Genomic DNA, 19,249 nt, shown 5'->3' on the forward strand with positions numbered 1-19,249 from the left:
GGAGGAAACCGGAGCACCCGGCGAAAACCCACGCAGTCACAGGGAGAACTTGCAAACTCTGCACAGGCAGTACCCAGAATCGAACCCGGGTCGCTAGAGCTATTAGGCTGCGGTGCTGATCACTGCACCACTGTGCCGTCCTACTTTATCAAGTATCCATCTATCCCTGCCTTACAAAAATATTCAAAGACTCTGCTTCCACCGCCTTTTGAGGAAGAGAATTCCAAAGATTCTCAACCCTCTGAGAGAAAAATTTCTCCTCATCAGTCTTAAATGGGCGACCCCTTATTTTAAACAGCGAAACCTAGTTCTAGATTCTTCCACAAGAGGGAACATCCTTTCCACATCCACCCTGTCAAGGCCCCTCAGAATCTTACATGTTTCAATTAAGTCGCCTCTTTTCTAAATTCCAGTGGATACAAGGCTAGCCTGTCCAATCTTTCCTCATAAGATAGCCTGCCCGTTCCAGGTATTAGTAGGTAAACCTTCTCTGAACTGCTTCCAATGCTTTTACATCCTTCCTTAAATAAGGAGACCAGTACTGTACACAGTACACCAGATGTGGTCTCATCAGTGCCCTGTATAACTGAAGCATAACCTCTCTACTTTTGTATTCAGTTCCCCTTGCAGTCTATGAGCTTTCCTAATTACTTGCTGTACCTGCATACTAATCTGTTGCGATTCATGCATTAGGACACCCAGATCCCTCTGCATCTCAGAGCTCCACAATCTCTCCCCATTTAGAGAATGTGATTCTTTTTATTCCTGCCAAAATGGACAATTTCACATTTTCCCACATTATACTCCATTTGCCAGATCTTTGCCCACTTACTTAACCTATCTATATCCCTTTGTAGCCTCCCGATGTCGTCTTCACAGGTTACTTTCCTACCAATCTTTGTGTCATCAGCAAATTTAGCAACCATACCTTTGGTCCCTTCATCTAAGTAAGTTATATAATTGTAAAAAGTTGAGGCCCCTGCACAGATCCCTGTGGCACACCACTCATTACATCTTGCCATTTATGCCTACTCTCTCTCTCCTGTTAGCTAGCCAGTCTTCTATCCATGCCAATATGTTACCCTCTACACCATGAGCTTTTATTTTTTGCAATAACCTTTGATGCACCTTACCAAATGCCTTCTAGAAATACAAGTACAGTACATTCACCAGTTCCCCTTTATCCACAGCATGTCACTTCAAAGAACTCCAATAAATTGGTTAAACATGATTTCCCTTTCACAAGACCATGTTGACTTCGCCTGATTAACTTGAATTGTTCTAAAAGTCCTGCTATAACATATTTAATAATAGCTTCTAACATTTTCCACAAGACAGATGTTAAGCTAACTGGCCTGCAGTTTCCTGCTTTCTGTCTGCCTCCCTTTTTGATTAAAGGAGTTCCGTTCGCTATTTTCCAATCTAATGGAATTGTCCCCAAATCTCAGGAATTTTGGAAAATTCAAGCCAACGCATCAGCTATCTCACTAGCCACTTCTTTTAAGACCCTAGGATGTAGTCCATCAGGACCCGGGGACTTGTTAGCCTGCAACTCCAACAATTTGTTCAGTACCACTTCCCTGGTGATTGTAATTTTCTTGAGTTCCTCCCTCCCTTCCATTTCCTGATTTACAGCTAATACTGAGATGTTACTTGTATCCTCAATAGTGAAGACCGATGCAGAATATCTGTTCAATTCGTCTGCCATCTCCTTATTATCCATTATCTGTTATTAATTCCCGAGACTCACTTTCTATAGGACCAACACTCACTTTGTTAAGTCTTTTCTTTTTTAAATATCTATAGAGACTCTTACTATCTGTCTTTATATTTCTAGCTAGCTTTCTCTCGTACTCTAATTTTACCTTCCTTGTCAATCTTAGTCATTCTTTGCTGTTTTTTATATTGTGTCCAATCTTCATACTTGCCTCCCATCTTTGCGTAAATATGGGCTTTTTCTTTAAGTTTGATACTATCTTTAATTTTTTTCATTAACCATGGATGGTGGGTCCTCCCCTTGGAATTTTTCTTTCTCGTTGAAATGTATCTATTCAGTGTATTCTGAAATATCTCCTTAAGTGCCTCCATCTCTGTTGACCTATCCCTTCACCTAATTTGCCAGTTCACTTTAGCTAGCTCTGCTTTCATGCCCTCATAATTGCCCTTATTTAAGTTTAAAATACTAGTCTTAGACCCACTCTTCTCCCTGAAACTGAATGTAAAATTCAATCATATGATCACTGCTGCCTAGGGGCGCCTTCACTATGATGTCATGAATTAATCCTATCTTGTTGCACAATACCAGGTCTAGTATAGCCTGCTCTCTGGTTGGCTCCGGAATGTACTGTTCCAACAACATATCCCAAAAGCATTCTATGTACTCTTCATCTAGGCTACCACTGCCCACCTGATTTTTTCCAGTCTATATGTAGGTTAAAATCCCCCATGGTTATTGCCGTACCTTTCTGACAAGCTGCCATTATTTCTTCCTTTATACCCCATCCTACAGTGTGGTTAATGTACACCATTCCCACAAGTGACTGCTTGCCTTTATGATATCTCTACTGCTTCTACATCCTGGTTTCCTGAACTTAGGTCATCCCTCCCTATTGAGCTAATACCATCATTAATTAACAGAGCCACCCCTTCACCTTTACCTAGCTTCCTGTCTTTCCTAAATGTCATGTACCCTTCAATATCCAGGCCCCAATCTATGTCATCCTGCAGCCATGTCTCTATCATGGCTATCAGATCGTACTTATTTATTTCTATTTGCACTCAGTTCATCTGTTTTGTTTCAAATGCTACGTGTATTCAGATTCAGAGCCTTTAGTTTTGTCTTTTATCATTTTTGTAACCTCCAGCCTTATTTGTTGATCTACTCTTAGATTTGTATGCTCTGTACCTTCCTGTCACAGTCTATCATTTCTCATATTAATACCTTTCTCTCTTGCCTTATCCCTACTCCTTGATTTACCATATCTTCCCAAGTTTGATCCCTTGCCCCCCATTCAGTTTAAAACCCTCTCTACTTCCCTAGTTATGCGGCTCGTTAGAAGACCAGCCCTAGCGCGGTTCAGGTGTAGACCGTCCCAACGGTACAGCCACCCATTTCCCCAGTACTGCTGCCAGTGCCCCACAAGTCGGAACCCACTTCTTCCACACCAGTCTTTGAGCTGCGCATTCATTTCTCTAATATTATTTTCCCTATGCCAATTTGCAAGTGGCTCAGGTAATAATCCATTACCTTTGAGGACCCACCTTTTCTTCTTGAGTATTTTGCTGTTGCTTTGCTATGAACTGAAAAATGGGTTATATAGTAGCGCCCCACCACCCCACCCCTCTCCCTCGCAAAGTACCTGGAGTTGTTTTTCTACAAGTGTGCTTCATAAATGGCAAGCTATTTGACTGTGGAGGCAATCTAGGATGAGCCTAATTGTAGCCTATCTGTGCTACTGCATGGCATTCAGGAGTTAAAATCCTCACTAATTTACCCCCATAACACGAGAACTGAGACCAGAAGTAATGCCCCTATTGATCCCTCGGGAAATATTCAATGGATAAACTTATTGATCCATGAAGGAGCCCGCTTCAGCAAGTCTTCGGAATAATCTTGATCTTGAGCTGTTTTTGAAATGCAGGTACAGCTTGAATCTGAGTCAAGCAGATATGATGCAAGCAGTAGAAGAATACCTCCCGTCGTTGGTGACCTGGGCTCAAGATTTCATGGACAATTCTGCTCAATCTGGCATACAGCAGTTGCAGCTTAAACTGTACGTGGTGTTTCATATCTATTACACTTGGTATACAGGTTGGTACATTGAGCAAGCAAGGTGCGCATAACTGAAATTGCAGAAACAGGCCATCCAACTCAATAGGTTTCTGCTGATGTTGATACTCGCAGTCTAATGACCTTTTCCCATCTTTGGTTTTTGGCTACATACCCCTACCTAAGGTGCACAACAGTTATTAGCTGGTGAGCATTGGACACAGCAGAGAAATAGAGTGAAAGTTATTGGAAGATGTGACCCTCGATGTAAGGAAAGGATTGATCTGATTGTTTTGACATCTACGAATGTTGTGTTGCCATTGATTTCTCTTTATTTTGTAGTAATATTAGCTTTTAGGTTTTTCTGTTCAGTAAGGTAGCATAAATCAATTTAAATACATCTTAAAGCTGTGGTCAGTTTAGACAGCGGACCTAATTAAAAGACATTCTAGTTAGAGCTGTAAATAGTTGGTAACAAGTTCTGCAAAAGGGAATGTCTGTCATATGCATGCATGTATGTTAGGTGTATGTATAATCATTGCTAATTATTATTGTCTGCTTAATACTATAAACCCTGCAAATTTAAAGAGTGAATTATAAGCAAGATCACCCTTCCTCAAACACCATTATTATGAGTTAGTGGTGCCGAGGGATGCAAAGTGCAGCTGAGTTCTAGGGATAGGATACTCATGAGAAAATAATTTTCTTCAGTATCTGTTTCTCATGTTTCTAAATGTAATCACGTGCTGTGAGAATCTTTGTTAACTCAGCCACTTTCCATCTCACCGACACCTAACCACCTCTCTCTCCCTACCTTTCCCCCGCAGTCCGACTCGTGCATTCGCTCCCCCCATTGGCGCCCCCGTCTCCACCTGCTGGCTTACTATTGCAATCCTAAGTCTGATATAATTTACTTGAATATTTTTCCTAGCCCCAGTGAGCGAGGCCTGAACAGACCAGAATCTCTGTGTGGCATCACAGTGCTTGATATTGAAGACATTGAAGAGAATATTTGGTCCCCGAGGTTTGGCTTAAAAGGCAAGATTGATGTAACAGCCCATGTTAAAATTCACCGCCAGTCCAGGACGCAGACTAAAGTCATGCCTTTGGAGCTTAAAACTGGGAGAGAATCTAATTCAGTGGAGCACAGAAGTCAGGTATGTGACTCAGTATTATGGGGTACTGTTCCTGAAGGTGCCAACTCTCAGTGGGGTACACTTCCGAAAGGTGCCGACTCTCACTAGATAGATAGAGAGAGAGAGAAAGAAAGTACCCCTACCCACTGTTAGCTGTTTTTTGTCCTTGAAACTAGCTTCCTTTCAATGCTGCTGTGCTCCCTCTAATATCATGTCTTCATTTTATCAACAAGCTCCTGCATTGCACTTTATCAAATACCTTTTAAAAATTAAGTGCATGTCCTTTCTAAATACATGATTTCATCAGAGAGCTCTTCAATTTGTCAGACATGACTTTTCCAAATCAGTGCTGACTGTTCATAGGGAATCCATGTCCTTCTAAGTTAATTAAGGACTTGAGTATTAATTTTACACTATTATGGACACAAGGGATGTTAGGCTATCTGGTATACAGTTCTTTGGTTTATCCCTTTGTCCATTTTAGAACAAAAGTCTTATGCTGTTATTCCCCCAGTCCCTGATGCAACTTTCAGGAACTTTGAAAGATTGTTGTCAGAGCCTCTGCTGTTTCCTATCTATCATACTTCAGTATCCCAAGATGCAACCATCAGGGCTGGAAGTGTTTTCTTTTTTAAAAAATTGCATTGACATAGCGCCTTTCACAGTATGTCCCAAATTGCTTTACAGGCAATCAAGTATTTTTGAAATGTAGTCACTGTTGTAATGTAGGAAATGCGGAAGCCAATTTGTGCACAGCAAGCTCCCACAAACAGCAATGTGTTATGACCAGATAATCTGTTGTTGTGGTGTTAGTTGAGGGATAAGTATTGGTCGGGACACTGAGGATAACTCTCCTGCTCTTCTTCGAAATAGTGCCATAGGATCTTTTAAGTCCACCTGAGAGGGCAGTCAGGGCCTCTGTTTAACATTTCATCTGAAAGACGGCACTCCTTCATTACTGCACTGGAGTGTCAGCTTTGATTTTTGTCCTCAAGCCCGGGAGTGCGTCTTGAACCCACAACTCTCTGACTCGGGCGAGAGTGTTACCAACTGAGGCACAACTGACAAGGCTACTTTTCATTTTCAGTTCCACCAACTTTTCCATATTAATTTCCATATCCTTAATTTCAGTTGCATCTTGCCCTCTGAGCTCATTCTGTCCATGGCACTCACATTGCGCATCCATGAATCCTTACCCACTAAATTTCAGTGCTGTATCTCTAAATCTAAATCTTACCCACTAAATTGTTGCTCATACTAGTTTACATTGTAGAAATATAAGAACAGGAGTTGGCTATTCAGCTTCTCAGGCCTGTTCTGCCATTCAGTTAAGGCATGGCTGATCTGTATCTTAATGTCATCTACTTGCCATGGTTCTGTAATACTTAATGCCCTTGCCTAACAAAAAAATCTATCAGTCTCCGTTTTGAAATTTTCAACTGATGCCTGCTGCTGCTCCCCCCACCCCTCCACCGCCAGCTTCAACAGCTTTTTGGGGTGCAAATTTCCAGATTTCCACTATCCTTTGCATGAAGAATTGCTTCCTGAATTCACCTCTGAATAGCCTAGCTCTAAATTTAATGTTATGCCTTCTTGCTGAGGATTGCTCCCACCAAACTAACTGGAAACAGTTTCTCCCCATCAATCCTGTAATCGTTTCAAACACCTCAGTTAGATTCCTTTTAATTCAGGGGAATATAGGCCTAGTCTATGCAAGAGCAAAATGTAAAATAAAAACAGTGAATGCTGTAAATACTTGGCATCTGAGGAGAGAGAAACCGAGTTAATGTTTCTGGTCAATGACCTTACGCCAAAACTGGGAAAAGTTAGAGAATTAACAAGTTTTAATCCGCCTCTTACTACCCGCTTACTATTTACATGAAGATTTTTGGGTTACCTTTTATGTCGACTGCGATTCTATTCTCATATTCTCTCTTTGCCAGTCTTACTTTCTTCTTTGTTTCCCCGCTCGACTTAGTGAACTTGGCCTGGTTCTCGCTTGAACAATTCACCTGACATGCATCATACGCCCTCTTTATTTTGTTTGATCATATTCTGTATCTCCAGAATGATATCAGTGGTTTGGTTGAGTGGGTGGAAAATTGGCAATTGGAATTCAGTCCGGAGAAGTGTGAGGTAATGCACTTGGGGAGGGCAAACAAAGCAAGGGAATACACAATAAACCGAAAGATATTGAGAGGGGTAGAAGAAGTGAGAGACCTTGGATTGCATGTACACAGGTCCCTGAAGGTGACAGGACAGGTAGATAAAGTGGTGAAGGTGGTGTATGGAATGCTTTCCTTTATTGGCTGAGGTATGGAATACAAAAGCAGGGATGTAATGTTGGAACTATATAAAATGCTGGTTAGGCCACAGCTGGTGTGTTCTGTACAATTCTGGTCATATTAGAGGAAGGACGTAATTGCTCTGGAGAGAGTACAGAGGTGATTTTCAAGAATGTTGCCAGGGCTGGAAAATTGCAATTATGAGGAAAGATTGGATAGGCTAGGATTGTTTTCCTTAAAACAAAGGAGGCCAAGGGCTGACTTAATTGAGGTGTACAAAATTATGACTGGTCGAGATAGAGTAGATAGGAAGGACCTGTTTCCCCTAGCGGAGAGGTCAGTTACTAGGGGGCACAGGTTTAAGGTGATTGGTAGAAGGATTGGAGGAAACATAAGGAAAATCTTTTTCACCCAGAGGGTGATGGGTGTCTGGAATTCGCTGCCCGGTGGAGGCAGAAACCCTCAAGTAATTTAAAAGGTACCTGGACCTGCACCTGAAATGTTGTAACCTGCAAGGCTATGGACCAGGTGCTGGAAGGTTGGATTAGAATGGGTGGCTAGTTTTTTCAGCTGATGCAGACACGATAGGCTGAATGGCCTCTTTCTGTGCCGTAACCTTTCTATGGTTCTAACATCAATCGTTGGGAAAATGCTGGAAATCTATTGTTAAGCAAGTCTTAACAATGCACAGTATGACTAGAACAGGTCAGCATGGTTTTACAAAAAGGAAATCCTGTTCAACAAATTTATTAGTTTTTTTGAGTTTGTAATGAGATAAAGTGGAGCCAGTAGGTGTAGTATACTTTGATTTTCAAAAGGCATTTGATGAGGGGCCACACAAAAAAGGTTAATAGGTGAGATAAGGGCTCATGGAGTTGGGGGTAATATATTAGCATGGATAGAGGATTGGTTAAAGGACAGGAAGCAAAGAGTGGGCATAAATGGGGCATTTTCAAGTTGGCAGGCTGTAAATAGTGAAATGCCGCAAGGATCAGTGCGGGGGCCTCAGCTATTTACAATCTCTATATAGGGATGGGCAATAAATGCTGGCCTAGCCAGCGATGCCCACATCCCATGAGTGAATAAAAAAACTTAATAACTTGGATAACGAGACAGACAGTAATGTATCTAAGTTTGTTGATGTTACAAAGGTAGGTGGAGAGGACACAGAGAGGCTGCAAAGAGATATAGACAGGTTTAGTGAGTGGGCAACGAGTTGGCAGATGGAGTATAACGTAGGAAAGTGTGAAGTTGTGCACTTTAATTGTAAGAATAAAAAAAGCAGAATTTTTTTTAAAAGGTGTGAAACTTGTAAGTGTTGATGTTCAAAGAGACTTGGGTGTGCAGAAAGTTAGCATGCAGGTACAGCAAGCAATTAGGAAGGCAGATGGCATGTTGGTCTTTATTGCAAGGGGATTGGAGTACAGGAATGAAGAAGTCTTAATACAATTGTACAGGGTTTTGCTGAGACCACATCTGGAGTACTGTGTGCAGTACTAAAACATGGGGGCACAGTCTCAGGATAAGGTGCCGATCATTTAGGACTGAGATGAGAAATTACTTCACTTAAGGGGTTGTGAATCTTTGGAATTCTCTACACCAGAGGGTTTTGGATGCTCCTTGTTGAATGCATTTAAGGTTGGGATAGACAGATTGTCTCAGGGAATCCAGGAATATGGTGAGCGGGCGGGAAAGTAGAATTAAAGCCTAAGATCAGCCATGATCGTACTGAATGGTGGAGCAGGCTGGAGGTGCTATGTGGTCTATTCCTATTTCTTGTGTTGTGAAATCCCTTCATGGCCTTATCCCACCCCATCTCTAATATCCTCCAACCCTACAACCTCTCCATTTTTGGTTTTCCTGACTCTGGTATCTTGTGTATCTCCTTTTTCCCAGTGCTGGCGGTGGTGCCGTCAGCCATCTAGACCTCTAGCTCTGGAATTCCTTCCCTAAACCCCTCTCTGTCTTTCCTCCATTTAAGCCTCTCTATAAAACCCACCTCATTAAATAAGCTTTCGGTCACTTGACCGAAGATCTATTTTTGGCTTAGTGTCAGCTCTTTTGTGGTGTCTTGTTTTCTACTTTCAAGGTGCAAGTTGCTACCTATCGTTATCGGAGTGCTCCACTTAATTCTTACACCTAAACATTCCCACTATTGTTTGGTGAAAATGAGATAGAGCTCAATTAGAGACTGCACCATTCATTCATCCTTTACACAAATCAGATCAGCGATGATCTTATCAAATGGCGGAGCAGGCTTGAGGGGCCAAATGGCCTCCTCGTCCTAATTTGTACGGCTATATGTATGTACCTCAAATCAGCTCTTTTTTTTTAACTTACTCTTTGCACAGTGGCGCAGTGGTTAGCACCACAGCCTCACAGCTCCAGCGACCCTGGTTCAATTCTGGGGACTGCCTGTGTGGAGTTTGCAAGTTCTCCCTGTGTCTGCGTGGGTTTCCTCCCACATGCCAAAGGCTTGCTGGTTGATAGGTTAATTGGCCTTTATAAATTGCCCCTGGTATAGGTAGGTGGTAGGGAAATATAGAGACAGGTGGGGATGGGGTAGTAATGTGGAATTAGTGTAGGATTAGTATAAAATGGATGGTTGATGGTCGGCACAGACTCGGTGGGCCGAAGGGCTTGTTTCAGTGCTGTATCTCTAAACTAAACTAAACTTCGTGTTTTTGAATAGATTTAAGGTAAGGGGCAGGAGGTTTAGAGGGGATTTGCGGAAAAAAATTTTCGCCCAGAGGGTGGTTGGAATCTGGAACGCACTGCCAGAAGAGGTGGTAGAGGCAGGAATCATCACGACATTTAAGAAATATTTAGATGAGCACTTGAAATGCCGTAGCGTACAAGGCTACGGGCCAAGTGCTGGAAAATGGGATTAGAATAGTTAGATGCTTGATGGCTGGCATGGATATGATGGGCCGAAGGGCCTGATTCTGTGCTGTATGACTCGATGACTCTATTCCTGTTTCCCTCTATGTTCCCTGACAGTATTTCTCCATATTTCTTCTTAGGTTTTCTGTTTGACTTTATTTTGTATTATTATAGCTACATTTGTGATGGTTTATTTGAAACTCATATTTCTCTACTCAGCCTTTGTTGCACCTCCTCTTCCTTCTTGGAGGAACTAGTTCAATCATCTTTGCCAATTTTTGTCTTCCTAATTTATCTAGGCTCGTTCCCTATTTATTTATATGAAATTGGATTGTTTTTCCAGCCTAGTACCTTTATCTTCATTCACCACCTCAGTTTTTATATTGAATCCAGTCATATTCTGCTTGTTATTTTCGAGCTGTTCCCCCTGCTACTTGTCCCATTTCATTCCCTAAATCCAGCCTGGCCCTGTTTCATTATACTGAAACGCATTGATGTAGAAAGTGGTCCAAGACACGCTATAGAAATTCCTCCTGTTATTTGCCACTTAAATTATTTTTATCACGGTTTATCCGTGTAACCCCCTGCATTTCCCATTCGTCCAACTTACTGGGATGGAAATTAGTTATGACCATTGTTTGAGTACATAACCAGTGGCTCACAGATCAAGGCTTGAGACCCACCCAGGATTGGGTCTTGGGCCTCCTTTCAATCATTTGTCTATCATGATCCTGAGGCGGTTTGCCCATTTCAGGAGGATGTACAGGGAATATAACTGAGGGGATGGGGTCATCTTGGACCAACAGCAGCCCTTAGGATTGTTGTGGGCCTGAAGGTTGCTGAGGGTTAGCTTTGCTCAGCTCTGACCAACTTAACAGAGGGAGCCTGAAACAGGTCTTAGGAACCTCATTTGTACACATAAGGGCTAAAGACCAATTTTAAACAACCATCAGAGATGCCTGGCAAATCGCCTTACCCAATAGGGGTTCAGATGTCTCTTTTTTTTTAGGTCTCCTTGGAATGGGGGGCATTGACCCCTGAAATTTGTTGGTACCTTTTGCTCCCATTTTACACTCACTACTTTTTCTCCTGTTAGTCCAGTGTTTTGAGCTTTGTGGGTGTCAAGAATTGGTCAAGATTGCACCTCATTGGTGCCGGGCTGCTGCTCCCTCCTTGCTACGGGGTGGCTGTTCCTGCATTGATTTATATCCACCAGTGGAGGAGTTGTCTTTTCCAATCCTGCAGCCCATGGATGTAAATATGGCAGCTATTAAGAGGATATGTTTAGGGGGGAAAGCAGCAGAAAGTAATGAATCCAGGGCTGTGTAGGCCCAGCAGTAAGAGCTTGCGAACCTTATCTTAGATACACTAGCCTAGTGAGTAAAGCCAGCAATTAAGCTGCCTGCTGATTAGGCATGGAGAAAGCAATGCTTGCAGTTCTTGCTTCTGATTACTATCTAAGGAGTCTTGCTTGAAAGAGCTCTGTAGATTTCAGATAAGATTTGGATCATCTTAACTCTAGTATACACAGAATTTCCAGCACGGAACCAGACCATTTGGCCCTCCAGTTCTAAGCTGGTGCTTATACTCCTGCCACTTCTCACTCTAATTACCACTTCCCACCCTGGTCCTGTATCCCTCTACCTCTATTCCCTTCTTTCTCGCATATTCATCAGGCCGCCCCTTAATTGTGTTGATGTTATCTGGGATGAAATTGCCTGTCTACTTGCTGGTTGGACTTGTATTTATCTGTGCCTGCTGCCCGTTGAAATGGATTTACTAAGAGTTGGTTCCTTCACATGGGGATGGGGAAAGGGGAGGAACATAGGAACAAAAGTCATGTGTTTATAGGCCCTTGAACTTGTTCCACCATTCACTGAGATAGATATTGGCTGATCTGTGACCTAATTTCATCTGCCCACCTTTGCCCCATATCCCTTAATACCGTTGGATACCAAAAATCTATCCGTCTCATTTTTAAAATTAACAGTTGATCTCGCATCGATTGCCATTTGTGGAAGAGAGTTCCAGACTTCTACCACCCTTTGCATGAATAGGTGTTTGCTAGTTTCTCTCCTGAAAGGTCTGGCTCTAATTTTTACACTACACCCCCTAGCCCGAGGCTTCTCAACCAGCAGAAATGTTTTCTGTCTTTCTATCCTATCTGTTCCCCTTAATACTTTGGAAACTTTGATCAAATCTCCCTTTAACCATCTAAATATTGTTTATGAAAATGTAAACATTTGGTACTGTGTGAGTTTAAAGCTCATTTATTTTGGTCAATCATGAAGCTAAATACACCAAGATAAATCTTCGCCCTTTTCTGCAGGTAATTCTGTACACCTTGCTGAGCCAGGAACGCAGGGAAGATCCTGAGGCTGGATTTCTCCTCTATCTCAAAACTGGTGCCATGCATCCAGTACCAGGCAATCGTATGGACAGGAGAGGTATCAAACAATGGGGAATTTAGGAAATGAATACTACTGGGCCATAGTGTTAGAATGCACTATTACATCTGTTACTGGGACTGACATTCAGAGATCAGGCACCCAGTCAGAGCTGGGGCTCTGGTCTGAGCTGGTCAGTCAGGTTGTTTGTTAAGTTGAGACTCTCCTTCAGGTAAGTGACGCAGCCAGGTATCTGGCAAGTTCGCTGCATGGAGCAAATGGGTGTGAGCTCTATGCTGGGTCCAGATCAACATCCAGCGACCCGCCTACTGAACGCCAACAAGTGGAGGTCAGATGAAGGCAGGTTTGGACTTGACCATACTTGCTTTTACCAACTGAGCCCTGACAGCTGAATATTGGCGGCTTGGGCAAACTGCCCATAAAATTAGAACCATTGGGTCAGTGCCCTTGAGAAGAGAAGAGAGGTAAAATCAACAAAAGAGGACCGGAGTCTTAAGATAAACCTGACACTGCATAAATGGGGATGCTGGGCATTACATTGGAGGATTTTGAAAGGATGGAAGACAACTTTCGCAATGGCAAAGGCAGTGTGTGGTGTGGCATTGCACCTTACAGACTGAAAGAGCTCAGCTTTATCTCTGCTGAAGCAGGCACCATAACTGGCCTTGCTGTCCTCGGCTAGAGAGGTGAATGATTGGGCAAGGCTAGTGTTTCTGATCACTGGCAGAATGGCCCACTACAGAGAAGGGCACAGGACTGCAGGATGTGATGAGGGGATTGAGCTCTGCTCGATGAACTCTGGTGAATGGCCTACAAATGTTTATTGTGTTGACTCAAGCTTGGCAAGATGCCAGATTGCTCAAGTTACATGCGAAGTAAGAGCGGATGAGTGGAAGAGTTAAAACTAAGAGGCGGAAGTCTCTGTTCAGGGATCATGGCACACACAAACCCAACGTGATTTTAGTACTGAGAAACCCACACGGGAAGAGCCTCTGACTGATATGGAGACACACTCCCCCCGCAGCAATATTCACACCGTAGTTACCTAAACCCTCAGAGAGAATGATGGTTGAGCCAGGAACACATTGCCCATTAGAGTTGAAAGGTTTTCTGGAGGTGAGTGGGAAGAATCCCAGCCTCAGTGATCGGTCCACATCATTCGGGAATAAATCCACTGTCTTAGTGATATGCTGTGGTGCAGTGCATTTGTATTCATGAACGTAAGAAAAGTTCATCGCTCTGATGCTCAACTTCTCCATCAAAACAGCCAACTGTATTTTGAATAATCCCAATGGTTTTGTTCCAGCCCTGCCTGGCACATTATCCCAACTAATTCTTGCTTTCCTGATGCCTGCTGAAATTTATATGCTCTGCACCCATTCTCCTGGTTTCCCTCATTTGCCATTTAATATTTGATATTTTTCAGTGGGTCACCCACCTCCTCTCCACAATACAGAATTGAAGCTTCTTCAATCTACCCCTCACAACTTATCTCTTTCAAAAGAGGACCAGTTACTTTTTTCTGTATCTTTTTGGTACACTTTTTCTTTTTACGGTTCCAGTAACTACATTTGGCTGCACACCCCAGCATTCTGTTATCTTTTGATTATTTTGCCAGGTTATTTCAACAGTGTCTAATCTTAATGTTGATTGGTGTTAGATTTCCATTTGCCATTTAACTGTCCAACAGTATAACCAGTCTCCATCCTTTTGCAGTTCATCAGCACTTTCCCTATTTTGGTATTGCTAGCATATTTGGCCAGTTGATTTCGGTATCAAGGTATCAAAGTATTATGTAGATTTGTGTAAGTGACACACTGAGGGCACAATCTTGAGAAGCCAAAACCTGGGGGTTCTTAATTTCTTGAAATGTTGATTGTTGATCGCAAGGCTGGTCAAGCTTTATGTATAAAGATACATAATGTTTGGACTGACGGGTAACTGCAGGAAATGTAGAGAGCACTGGGTACCAACCACCAGACAGGCATCAACAGCAAATTCTTTTAAGGTTTCGGTCATTTTACCTGAAAACTTTTTATTTTAATCCTTTCTCAGAGCTGTTGAAGCTAAGGAACCAGTTGGCTTTTTATTTAACCAATGGCATTGTTTGGCCAGCGTCAGAAACTACTGAGGCACAGCCTGCACCACTACCTCCTGTCATCAGTGACCAACAGATTTGCAGATTCTGCTCACAGCGACGTAACTGCGCTTTATATAGCAGGTAAGGGAGTGTCCAGTCATTGGGCCATACCAGGTAACTGTGAGGGAGTGTCCAGTCACTAGGGCAGTGGTGGGAGGGGTTGTGTTGCTGCTCATGGCCCTGAGTTTTTTTGACCTGTGTCTGTGGCTTGGGGGCTCAGCCCAAGATCTGACTTTTGTGCACTTGTATCTTGCAATCACAGTTGCTCACACTTCCAGCAGGCAACATTTTGGGAACATAAAAACAAAAGTAGGCCATTTAGTCTCTCGGGCCTGTTCTGCCATTCAGTGAGGTAATGGCTGATCTGTGACCGAACTCCATATCTACATATATAAGAACTAGGAGCAGGCAATTCAGCCCCTCGAGCCTGCTCTGCCATTCAATATGATCATGGCCGATCTCATCTCGGCCTCAATTCCACTTTCCTGACCATTCTCCTTACCCCTTCAACCCATTACTAATTAAAAATCTGTCTATCTCCTCAAATTTACTCAATGTCCTGGCATCCACCGCGCTCTGGGGTAGAGAATTCCACAGACTTACGATCCTTTGAGAGAAGTAGTTTCTCCTCATCGCTGTTTTAAATCTGCTACCCCTTATTCTAAAACTATGACCTCTCATTCTAGATTGCCCCACAAGAGGAAACATCCTCTCTATGTCTACTTTGTCAATCCCCTTAATCATCTTTTATACCTCAATTAGATCTCCTAAACTCTAGAAAATAAAGGCCTAAACTGCTCAATCTCTCTTCATAAGACAAGCCCCTCATCTCTGGAATCAATCTAGTGAACCTCCTCCGAACTGCCTCCAATGCGACTACATCCCTCCTCAAATAAGGGGACCAGAACTGTACGCAATACTCCAGGTGAGGTCTCACTAATGCCTTGTACAGTTGCTATAACACATCCCTACTTTTATACTCTATTTCTTCAGCAAGAAATGCCAAAATTCCATTTGCCTTCCTTATTAACTGCTGTACCTGCATACTAGTTTTCAGCGAATCATGCACGAGGACACCCAGATCCCTCTGCACCAAAGCACTCTGAAGTTTCTCTCCATTTAGATAATTTGCCTTTCTATTCTTCCGACCAAAATGGATAACCTCACACTTATCCACATTAAACTCCATCTGCCAAATTTTGGCCCATTCACCTAATCTATCCATGTCCATTTGTAAATTTCTTATTTCTTTATTGCAACTTAGTATCCCACCTATTTCAGTGTCATCTGCAAATTTGGCTACAGTACCTTCTATCCCTGCATCCAAGTCATTAACATAGATTGTAAATAGTTGGAGCCCGAGGGCCAAACCCTGTGGCACCCCGCTAGTTACATCTTGCCAGCCAGAAAAAGACCCGTTTATCCCGACTCTGTTTTCTGTTGGTTAGCCAATCCACTATCCAAGCTAATAAATTGCCCCTAACCCCATGTGATCTTACCTTGTGTATTAACCTTCTGTGTGACACCTTATCAAATGCCTTCTGGAAGTCCAGATATACTACATCTACAGGATCCCCATTATCCACTTTGCTTGTTACAGCTTTGAAGAACTTTAGCAAATTAGTCAAACATGATTTACCCTTCATAAAACCATGCTGGCTCTGATAGATTGCATTTTGACTTTCTAAATGTCCTGTTATGTTTTCCTTAATAATGGATTCTAACAATTTCCCAACGACAGATGTTAAACTAACTGGTCTATAGTTTCGTACTTTCTGCCTCCCTCCCCTTTTTGAATAAGGGCGTTATATTAGCTTTTTTCCAATCCACTGGAACCTTTCCCGCATCTAGGGAATTTTGGAATATTATAACCAATGGATGCACTATCTCTGCTACCACTTCCTTTAAGACCCTAGGATGTAGGCCATCAGGCCCTGAGGACTTGTCTGCCTTCAATCCTGATAGTTTGCTGAGTACATTTTCCCTAGTGATGATTGTTCTAGGTTCCTCCCTTTCTATAATCTCTGCATTTCCTGTTACTTATGGGATGGTACTAGTGTTTTCCACCGTGAAAACTGAGGCAAAATATTGATTTAGCGTCTCTGCCATTTCTGTGTTCCCCTGTCTCATCCTCCAAAGGACCAACATTCACTTTAGCTACTCTTCCCTTTTATATACTTATAGAAGCTTTTGCTATCTGTTTTTATATTTTGCACTAGTTTTCTTTCATAATTTACCTTTGCTCTTTTTATTACTTTTATAATAACCCTTTGTTGATCTTGAAAAGTTTCCCAATCTTCCAGCCTGCTACTGGCCTTTGCAATATGGTATGCCGTAGTCTTTTTGTCTTTGTTATCTTTAACTTCCTTGCTTAGCCATGGATGTTTTTTCCCCCTCACAGAATCTTTCTTCCTCTCTGGAATGTATTTTAGTTGGGATGAATTGAATATCTCCTTAAACATCTGCCACTGCTCATCAACTTTCCTACCTTTTAGTCTTCCTGCCCAGTCCACTAGGGCCAAATCTGTCCTCATGCCTATGTAATTACCTTTGTTTAACTCCAGAACGCTAGTGTGGGACTCCAGTTTCTCGCCCTCAAACTGAATGTGAAATTCGAGTATGCTATGATTACTCTTCCCTAGAGGATCCTTAACTATGAAATCATTAATCAATCCCACCTCATTACACAATACCAAATCGAGAATAGCCTGCTCTCTGGTTGGCTCCACAGCATATTGCTCCAAAGAAAATCTCTTAATATAGTCAATGAACTCTCCCTCTAGGCTACTGTTGCCAATTTGATTAATCCAGTCGATATGACTATTATTAATTTCACCCATGATTATTGCCGTACCTTTCTTACAAGCCCCCAGTATTTCCTGGTTTATACTGTGCCCCACTGCGGAACTACCGTTTGGGGACCTATAGATTACTGCCACTAGGGACTTCTTTCCCTTGCTATTTCTTATTTCTACCCAGACTGATTCTATGCTTATATCATTTCACCCTACAGCACTGATCTGTTCCTTTCCTAACAAAGCTGCACTACCTCTTTTCCTTCCTGCTTATCCTTCCGAAATACTGCGTACCCTTGGATATTCAATTCCCAAACCTGGTTTCCCTGCAACCACATCTCAGTAATCACCACTAAATCCATACCCATTCGTCTCTATTTGCGCTGTTAACTCATTTATTTTATTCCGAATGCTTCATGCATTCAGATACAAAGTCTTTAAGTTTGTTCTATTATCAAATTTCCCTACTCTTGTATGATTTCTTGGTGCAATATGACGTTCACACGTTCTGTCCCTTCCTTTTATTTTCTGGTAACAATCAGCCTCATCACTAATCTGCACTCCTACCTTCTCCTTTAACTTTGATTTCCTAATTTTCCATGCAACTGAATCCTTCCCCACAACTATTTAGTTTAAAGGCCTATCTACAGCCCTAATTTTGCGATTCGCCAGGACTCTGGTCCCAGCATGATTTAGGTGGAGCCCGTCCCATTGGAACAGCTCCCTCCTTCCCCAGTACTGGTGCTAATGTCTCACGAATTCAAACCCATTTCTCCCACACTAATCTTTGAGCCACGCATTTACCTCTTTAATCTTATTGACCCTGTGCCAATTTGCTCGTGGCTCAGGCAGTAATCCAGAGATTATTACCTTTTTGGTTCTGCTTTTTTAATTTAACTCCTAGCTGCTCATATTCCCTCAGCAGGACCTCTATCCTTGTTCTACCTATATCGTTGGTACCTACGTGGACCACGACAAGTGGATCATTCCCCTCCCACTCCAAGTTCCTCTGCAGCCCAGATGAGATATCCTGAACCCTGGCACCAGGTAGGCAACACAGCCTGTGGGACTCTCGATCCTGGCCACAGAGAACAGTGTCCACGCCCCTAACTATACTAGCCCCGATTACGATTACATTTCTCTTTTCTGCCCCCCCCCCCCCAACTTGAATGGTTCCCTGTGCCACGGTGCTATGGTCAGTTTGCTCAACCTCCCTACAGTCCCTACTCTCGTCCACACAGGGAGCAAGAATCTCAAACCTGTTGGACAAGGGCTGAGGCTCCTGCAACACTACCTCCTGGATCCCTCTACCTGCCTCACTCAGTCACACCCTCCTGTCCCTGACCACTGGCCAAATTCAAGGTAGTTAATTGAAGGGATGTGACTGTCTCCTGAAACACAGCGTCCAGGTAACTCTTCCCCCCTCCTTGATGTGTCGCAGTGTCCGAAGCTCAGACTCCAGCTCATCAACTCTGAGCCGGAGTTCCTCGAGCAACCAACACTTGCTAGTTGGTCACTAGGATTCACAATGAGATCCACCAGGTCCCACATCTTGCAGGTACAACACATTGCCTCGCCCTGCATATCTATTTTATTTAATTAGATTTTAATTTGTTTTTTAAATTTCCCACTGGTTTTTAGTTCTTTAATACACTTTAATTTTTAGTTTATATACTAATAAATGGATCAAGTCTTACTCTATATTTAATTTCAGTTTAAATTAAAAGCTTACCTGAATGCTCAATTCGATTTTTTTTTTCTCCCGGCTCCGCTCCCGCTCCTCAGGCTGCGCTCCTCTCTCTCTGTCTCTTAATACCTTCGGATAACAAAAAT

At 42.6% G+C, this 19,249-nt stretch overlaps 1 protein-coding gene across 4 annotated transcripts in view; it reads left to right on the forward strand.

Moving 5' to 3' along the window:
* Window positions 1–19,249, forward strand: part of dna2 (DNA replication helicase/nuclease 2) — a 130,648-nt gene that overhangs the window by 35,944 nt on the left and 75,455 nt on the right. For all 4 annotated transcript variants that reach the window (XR_010977040.1, XM_068052385.1, XM_068052384.1 and 1 more), the window contains exons 6-9: window positions 3,642–3,773; window positions 4,701–4,926; window positions 12,403–12,520; window positions 14,537–14,702. Coding sequence is in view for 3 of the 4 variants with exons in the window: in XM_068052385.1 (XP_067908486.1) it covers window positions 3,642–3,773; window positions 4,701–4,926; window positions 12,403–12,520; window positions 14,537–14,702 (642 nt within the window). In the remaining variant the exon portion in view is untranslated. The remainder of the gene's footprint in view (window positions 1–3,641; window positions 3,774–4,700; window positions 4,927–12,402; window positions 12,521–14,536; window positions 14,703–19,249) is intronic.

The sequence above is a fragment of the Heterodontus francisci genome, chromosome 20, assembly GCF_036365525.1.
Source record: "Heterodontus francisci isolate sHetFra1 chromosome 20, sHetFra1.hap1, whole genome shotgun sequence".
In the NCBI taxonomy this organism is placed as follows: Eukaryota; Metazoa; Chordata; class Chondrichthyes; order Heterodontiformes; family Heterodontidae; genus Heterodontus; species Heterodontus francisci.